Below are 8,842 nucleotides of genomic sequence, written 5' to 3' on the forward strand. Positions count from 1 at the left end.
GGGAAAAACTTAAGGGAGGGCCCCTCCCCATAAAGTACCCTCTCGGTAATGGGGGACCCACCGTTTCAGCCTTAATTTGAAACGAGTGCACCAGGTGCTTATTGGAGGATTAACAGCATATGAATATAACAAATAAAGACACTTCGGCATAGCTTGTGTAAGTATGTTTTACACGCTCAATGACGAGTTATTCGTATTCGGTGTCAGTTTTCTATCAATAGTTGTTGAGAATTGGGCGAGAAAAGGAAAAAGAGAGAGCCGAAAAACTGATTAATACATAATGGTAATAGGACAGAGTGGAGTCCAATTCGGTCTGTAATCATACAAGTGATCAACAAAATCAGACGATCGCGAGGTGGGAGTCCGATTTGTTAATCACGAGTATGATTACAGACAGAATTGGATAACAAGAAGACCTGTTACCAAGTAATCATAGCCATTTCAATTTCCGAAAAAACAAATACAACTAAAAAACAAATATCTCCAGTGGAGACAATATCTTTAGTTAAGAATTCCTCCATTTTGAAAATTCCCTAGTTTTTCTTTGAATAATTAGTTGTTGCTATGATTATTTCGATCATTTCTGTGCTTGGAGGATTAGCTGCTTCAACTGTCCGATTACAGTAGCCCGATTACAGCCAACTGTCCGATTACACTGTCCTATTACAACTGTACAGAATGATAAGTGAAAAATGAAGCTGCGAATGCACCAATAACATTCGAAGAATTTGTAATGGTTGTGATTAATAGACTAAAGATGTCGATGTAATCGAGAATTAGCAAGCAAAGTTTGCCTGAAGGTCTTTCCTTAAATTTGCAGGTACTTCCACTACAACGAATTACGAGAACTACCGGAGGGTTTCTTTTCAAACATGAATAATCTAATCACTGCGTAAGTCAAGTGGAATATTCTGGATGCGAGGAGTTGAAAATAGAAAAATTTTATTTGCCAGTGCCCAGTTATACTGTAATTAGAGTATTACTATCACACTTTCATTTTCTTAAAAGTTGAGATCCTGTGACGGATCAAATTTGTCCTTTTGTCTCTTTTGTCGTTCATTTGAACTCTTTTTATGAACCGTAGGACTGTAGACACCAACCTGATGTGTTGCCATTTGACGAAGGAGGACGCAGATTGCGACTTTGCTTATGTCGACAGCTTTGCCAGTTGTGAAACTTTGTTCAGAAATCGAGCTCCTAGGGAGTGCCTCTGGGTGATTGGAATTATGTCGTTGGTTGGTGCTGTGTTTGTCATTGTGTGGCGGTCGGTGTTTAGGGAGACGAAGAAGAAAAACAAGATACAGTCCATCATGTTGATACATTTGGCTGGGTCTGATGGACTTATGGGTGTCTACCTCATAACTATAGGTGTGGTGGATGCCATTTGGGCCGGGGAGTATTATTTGCATGACTATTACTGGCGTTCAAGTTTGACATGTCAGATAACAGGTGCCATTGCCGTGTTGTCAAGTGAGGTGTCTGTAATGACAATTTGTTTGCTCTCCGCCGACCGGATGAAGAATGCTCTGTTCCCCTCTCGTGGAAAGTCCCTTTCACTTAATGCTACGCACCTTTTGTGCTTCCTTATCTGGATTGTTGGTGGCATACTTGCCTTTATTCCCACGGTGGGCTTTGACTACTTCGGTAGTCGCCAGAAAGGTCATCACTTTTATGGCAGATTAGTTGTATGTCTGCCATTGCAGCTTTCTACTGATAAGTCGTCGGGCTGGGAGTACTCTGTTGCCATGTTTGTTGGTTTAAACTTTACCCTTGTGCTCTTTGTCGTTGTGGCATATGCGATGATAATCTATAAGTCTTGCGCATCAAACAGGCTCATGGCTAAGCAAGGGAGCAAAAGAGAAAGGAGAATGAAAGCCAAGTCAAGGGTAGCCGATCTAAGGAGGGAGGCCTCGCTCGCCAAAGGAGTGTTCTTCATTGTTCTTACCGACTGTCTCAGCTGGCTGCCTATTGTGGCGATTGGAATGAGGTCTCTCTTGGAAAAATCCTTCCGTACACCTGGTGACCTCGCAGTTTGGATCGCAGTCTTTGTTCTGCCAGTTAACTCTGCCATTAATCCCATTCTCTACACCTTGTCTACCCCACAGGTACATGTACTAATAACTTGAACAGTTGGAAAAATATATATACAGCCAATAAATTAAATTTTGCACTTATATCATCACAGATCACAGATTACATCTAAATTAGACAAGAATAAATAAGTGGAACACGAACCGCTAAGAAGTGTCAAGAAGTGTGTTTTACCGTATTTTATATTAGCTGGTAAACTTGATTTCCGCCATTTCTGGGATCCCTCTGCCTCAGAACTCTCTTCTGAATGTAAAACGTGCACGTTTTCATTGTATCGCACTCGTTTTGAGAATGGCTGGAAAGCTGCACAAACATAGTTTGCATTTGTGGGGAAATTAAAGACTCGAAGGGTTCAGAAACTGGTGAAGAAGCACTATTTACTGATTATAACTTCGTGCTTTATTTCGATGTATTAAGGTCCGAGGAGTCATCAGAGCCAAACTCCAACCGTTGTGGGATTATCTGGTGGCAAAACTCGGCCGAAATCAAGATGTTGAAGGTAATTTTTGACACTTTTAAATAATCTTTCTTCATTCTGGGAAGTGTTTTTCCCGTTCTTTAATTTTTTGGTTTCATCCTATAAAGTTACGTTTAAAACAAGTTTAAGAACAGGTTTACCGTGGGTTAATTAATCAGATCGGCTCGTAAGCCAAGAGATACTTTTTGTTACCTATATGAATAAGAAACAAACAGATGTATATATTTAGTGGCGCGCGAGCTTGTGTATTTCATGTAAACACATAGGTAGACTCAACCTCAAATGATAAAAAAAGACATTGCCTCATAAATGAATAATTTTGTTATTGCTGATGTTTTGTCCACTTGCTTGTATTTTTCCGTCAGTTCAAGATCAGGGAATAGAGATGAGAGTTATCGAAGAAGGTATGCACCATTCACTTCTCCACAGACTAGAACACATTTCAGAACGCAACACCTTTTTACCAGTTTAAGAAACGCGTAAAAAGTAATTTAGCCTCCAGTTTGAAGTTTACAGACAACCATATTTTGAGTCAATTTAATGACTGTAATTTTTCGTTATGTAATATACTTAATCGTACTTTGACTGATTCTTAACTACTATTTAGTGGAGGGAAAACCTATAGATTTTGTCACCACTAACAATATTTCGCTTTTTATGTCGTAAAACAAATAGAAGTCACTCACATAAAAATGGAAATGGGCTAAGAACATCGGAGAGTTAATCGGCTGTCTCCACTGCACCACGTTTTTGATGTTACCACATTCCGACGTCATCTGTGATCTATGAGTGAACAGACGCACGGCAATATAGGCTACTTGCTCGGTCGACCCTGAAAAGTTTTTAAAGAATGGTTTTGGTAAGGTATCAAAGCCACAAAGAGATATTCGGAAAGAGCAAAGGCGGAGCGTAAATGATTTAGGATGGAGAAGTTACACGATGCAGGGACCAAATGCAAAAAGCACGATGTAGCTCGTTTAACAAATTTGGCGATTTGGCCAACTACAACCACCTGAGCAAACACTTTTTAACCTCATTCCCTTTTTGTGTTTATTTCATTGAACACAGTACAAAACCAAGAGGAAGTGGGGAGCGCTGACGATAGTGAGGATGAGTCGCAAGAAGAACAAGGAGATGGTGAGCACCATGCAGGATCAGGCGAAGAAGATGAACAACCTTTTGAATCCCAGCAGGTTCAACATGAACAAGACGAAGAACCAAAACAAGGAAAAGAAGAAGCCACTGAACTGCAGCGAGTTGAACGTGAACAAGACGAAGAACCAAAACAAAGCCAAGAAGAAGCGACTGAACAGCAGGAAGTTCAACGTGAACAAGACGAAGAAGAACCCACTGAACAGCAGCACGTTGAATCTAAAGGAAACGAGGCACCAAAAGATAACCATGAAGAACCCACTAAAAAGCAGGAATTTGAACAAGATCATCAAGCAGATTCAAAGGGAAACAAAGAAGTAAGTGAAACGCAACGAGAAAAAGAGGGACTAAATGACGACGATGAAAAACCTGAGCGAAAGCTAAAAGGAGACGACCAGGGATCCAAACAACAGGGCACTCAAGAAGAAGAAGAAGAAGAAAAAGAACCGAATGTCGACCATGCAGAGCCTGATGAGTTAAAGGATGTGAGTAAACAGAAGAAAAAGTCGAAAAAAAATTAAAAAGAAAGAGAACACCAACAAGATGAGCAGGAGCAAGAAGAACACCCTGAAAAAACCGAAAAGCAGCAAGTTGATTGTGATCAAGAAGGACGAGAACAAGACCATAAGGATCCTAAACTCGAGCAAATTGGACAAGAAAAACCAAAAGGAGACGATGAAGATCTTAAGAAAGTCGAAGTGGATTATGAACAGCCAAAAGAAAACCATGAAGAACCTATGAAAGACCAACTGCAGCTAGGAAAACCAAAAGGAGAGAGTCAGGAACCTAAAAAAGAGCAACTGGAAACAGATAAACCAAAAGGAGAGCATGAAAAACCCAACCAAAAGCAACTTGAAGACGAGAAGTCAAAAGGAGCTTGTAGGGACTCCCAAAAGCAGGTTGATCATTCAACGGAAGATAAATCTTCACGAAAACAGCAGCTGATTATGGACGAAGGTACGTTTTGCCACCCTCCATTTTCGCCAAAATTCAAGTTTTGGAGGATTAATTTCTCGCTTATCAGGCTGGGTAGAGGAAATATTTCTTGATTACTCCAAAACTCTTGGTTATTTGTTTTAATGTTAACTAAAGTATGATGATAATGAGTTGCTTTGTTATTCAACAGGACAATACGAAGATGATGCGGTGCTGGATACACGTCTGTGATTGCTAGCATTGACTCATCAAGTCCTTTTTAGTTCTAGTTATCGTTTTAGTAACAGAAAGGTTATATACCGCTATATCATGAAAATGATGCATTTACTTAACCAAGAGCATTAGAGAATAATTCATATAAGGTATTACAGTGATTAGTGCGAGCCCGCAATGTTTGTTTTCATTTTTTGATCATCTCAGTTGTCGTAGATGAAATTGCAAGATACTCTTAAAAACTGTACTCGGCTACGCAGTAAACTGAGTGATTTCCCGCCAATGCCGCGGGTTGCATGTTCTAGCGCCCGTGCTACAGTTGGCCGCGCATGCTAAAAGTAGCATCTTGTGCGGTCGTACGGTCGTACAACCAAATTTTTTGGGTTTGATGGGTTACTACTATTTTGTATAGTTATGGGGCTACGCTCTGCGAGCTCCGCTACAAGTACAAAAAGCTACAGGAGAAAGAAAATTAGTATGGTTTGCTAAATAGATCACTGTGAAAGCATGTTTACGGCCGTGTTGCGTTTCAAGTGTCGTCAGAAGTTTCCGCAACTGATTTTAATTCAATATTATTAGGTTTATTAGTACTTATAAACATGATTTAACTATTTACTTAGCATTCAGTGGCATATATTACTCATTATTTATTGACTTTAGTCCTAGTTTGTTATTAAGTAGGTGGCTTTATTGTTATTACAATGCTAAGCCACTAATTGTATTTACTCCACTGCACACATGTATCAAGTGCACAGGTCAGATGATGCATTTTCATCTGGCTCCTTTTTTATTCACATTTGTTGTTAACCTACGATTTAAGTTTAAATTTTTTAGGAGCTTGCACAAAAATAGAAGAAAAAACTATCACAGGGGTGAAACCCAAGTGAGAATGTTATAAAAGTGTGAAATGTTTCATGATCTATTGTCAAGCCATTTAGTGCCTAATAAAAAAAAAAAGTTAAAATTTTAGCTCTCACTTTTTTATCTTCTAATAATTGAGCCATCCTGGAGCTCAGTAGTGTAAAGAGTATATTATAACTGGAAGATCACCTCTGATGCTGGAAATCAATTCAGTTGCTGCGGGATTGTTCAAAATAAGTTGAATCAGATTGTCAGTTGACTGATCAACCAATAATACGGTACGTGAGCTCCAGAGAAAGGTTGAAATTCCAGCACAGAAATGGTCGGAGAAGTTGAATGTAAAGATTCCATCAACAAGCTTTTTTGTATCTCCATAGTTTTGAATGAAGGTCATGCACTGTGGCCTCCTAGAGTCAGTGACAATCCCCGACTTAATATTATTTCTACCACCAGGATCCCGCTCTTCCTCACCCCGTGGAGAGTCAAACATTTTCCATTCCCCCGCTGAAAAAGTATGGTTATAGGGTTTAGTACTTACACTTGTCTCCTGGACATACTCTCTCCAATCAAATGACCAATTAAAAAACGACAAACGTCCAATACTCAAAAACAGATTCTGACGGTTTTCTGATGGAATAGGCAAGTCTGGACGCGAGATAGAACCAGTAGTCGGCAGACATCAGACATTTGGAAATCGACTCATCCGAGAGATACAGATCTCACCATCAGGGACCGGTCATTGTTTATCGCCTGGGTGGGAGCGAGTGGGTGGTAGGTCGGAGTATTTTGGCTGTGTCACAATCTAATCCCCCCCCCCCCCCCCATAAGGCTAAGGATGGGAGCGCCGAGTAACTTTTACTGAAACTTTCTGAAGAACACTTGTTACTATAAGTAAGTGAGGCCTACCCTTTTCCTTGTACTTGTGTTCTCTAGCTCTGTGACTGCATAGAGTCATTATTTTCAGCGCCTTTTTTTGACACGCATTTGTTTGCAACTGTCTCTTTTACATGACTTTTCATCGCTTACCGAGTAGTAAAGAACCATGATTAAAATGTGCTAGTTACAAAGTAATTCTAATTCCTTAAAATAAGTCGAATCTCATACAAAAGATGCCTGTCTCAATGAATTAGTGAGATACTGCTTTCAGCTAAGTACTCGAAGCTCAGGCAATTGAAAGCAACAGCAGTACACAAGAATTTATTCTCTTGTACTAAAATGATTAGCTGGTTAGTTAGAAGAGCACACAAACCGCTCACAGACACTTCCTAACAAGCACCACAGGGAACAGGATAATACATGGAGACAGTTTCAGAGAAGCTATGACATTAACCAATGACATTCCCCTTCTGACATTGCGGGTGATGAGCTTTGTCCTGACAGTTGTGCTCTGAAAAATAAAATTGTAAAATGAATAAATGAGTTAACAAATAAAAAAAATGCCTAAACTCTTCATTGAAACTGTAGCAAGCACAATATAGGTTTAAACTCTTTAGCTTGGGAACTCGCTGGTGAAGAAAAAGTCCTGAACTCAGTATAGCGATCAGGCTTTGCCCTGTTTCTGTGGTGCTTTTTCAAAAGTGTTTTCTCTTATAACTGCTCAAAGTTCTTCTTTACCGTTGTGGTTTTCCAATGTGTTGCTTTGAGAATTTTGTTGAAAGTGGGGCCTTAGCGCCTCAACTTCTTTGTCATGATATTTAATTTATCAAATAAGTTAAGAATAATTTTATGGCCAGCACATTTTGATCTATGTAACGAGACACATAAAAGCAATATTTTCTGTATGATAAAGACTTACAAGAGAGGAAAAAATACTTCGCACGAAGAAAAGGTGAAAGCAATAGCTTGATAGTAAGTTTGGTACAAACATTTACTCAGCAAAGGTAACTTGTAAAAGTCATATGTACATATACACATGTGTATACATATGTGTATATATACGTATAATATATATATATATATATATATATATATATATATATATATATATATATAGATATATTGTGGGAGGAAAAAGACAAATAAACTACAAGTTCATCCCTACAGGTCTGTTTCGTGGTCGCCCACTCATCAGGGGATTTAATGAGAATAATCTTTACCATCGCTTACATACAATATAATCTAATTTATGCAGCGCGAAATTTAACAGTTTAGTCTTTGCGTAGGAGGGCTTTGTTTATGCGGCGGCAGGAAGACACGAGTTCATTACATTTGTTTAGTGTCGATAGTTCGGGTCGACAGATGATTAGGAATTTTTCTTTGAGGCAGAGATTACATCTTTTACTTGAGCTGTTGTACTGCGAGTGTGATGAGAGAATGTGCCAGGAAATAAAGTGCTCGATGACGTTGTCTTTGAGGGTCCAGATGTGCTTGCTAAGTTCGGTGGAGTTTCTGTGTTTAGCGTGGCGGAATAATGCGGTGTGGTTTCTGTATCTTGTTTTGAAGTCGCTCTCTGCGAGTCCGTCATCAAAATCATTTTGATGATGACGATAGATCATAAGACGAGTTCTTTCTTCTTTATGACGTTCACACATTCAAAAACCCAGATTTTCCTTATGAAAGTTATGGGAAACTTTATTTTAATGCTATGGATGACAGTGAGTGTTTATCCGAGTTTCGTTTTTGTAAGAGTGAACTTCCTGTCCTTTCTGAGGCCCTACATCTTCCTAACTACTTTACATGTCACCAAGGAACAATATGCGATGGAATTGAAGGGTTGTGTATCGCACTTCGAAGGTTTGCGTATCCATGTAGTCTCGGTGATTTGATTCCACGATTTGGCCGCCCAGTTCCAGAGCTAAGGATGATTTCCAGCCTTGTGGTGGACACAATTTATCAGTAACATAATCACAGAATAGCTCAGTGGAATCATACACTCCTGAACCCAGGAACACAAAACGTCCAGTGTCTGTAACATTAAGTCTTTAATCAAGTTTATTTGAATTAAAAAGCCTGAACATGAAGCTGATATAACATGGAAAACCTAACAATAAAATAAAAGCAAGTGTACAAAACAAAATCAAGAAACATATTCCTGAAATTGCGGGAAACTACATTCATCTTGCACAGTACAAAATCAGGCCATGACTTAGTTTTGTTTTTCTAGAAGTTTTA

At 39.2% G+C, this 8,842-nt stretch overlaps 1 protein-coding gene across 1 annotated transcript; it reads left to right on the top strand.

Moving 5' to 3' along the window:
- The first annotated feature begins 642 nt into the window (after positions 1 to 642).
- Positions 643 to 5,828, top strand: LOC149050791 (G protein-coupled receptor GRL101-like). The gene is made up of 6 exons (XM_089198288.1): positions 643 to 892; positions 1,085 to 2,105; positions 2,509 to 2,590; positions 2,935 to 2,973; positions 3,638 to 4,678; positions 4,848 to 5,828. Exons 1-5 carry the CDS (start codon positions 873 to 875, stop codon positions 4,240 to 4,242), a joined length of 1,767 nt encoding a protein of 588 aa, XP_089054414.1. The 5' UTR covers positions 643 to 872; the 3' UTR covers positions 4,243 to 4,678; positions 4,848 to 5,828.
- The last annotated feature ends 3,014 nt before the right edge of the window (positions 5,829 to 8,842 follow it).

This window comes from Pocillopora damicornis, chromosome 2, assembly GCF_964200805.1.
Source record: "Pocillopora damicornis chromosome 2, jaPocDami1.2, whole genome shotgun sequence".
Lineage (NCBI taxonomy): Eukaryota > Metazoa > Cnidaria > Anthozoa > Scleractinia > Pocilloporidae > Pocillopora > Pocillopora damicornis.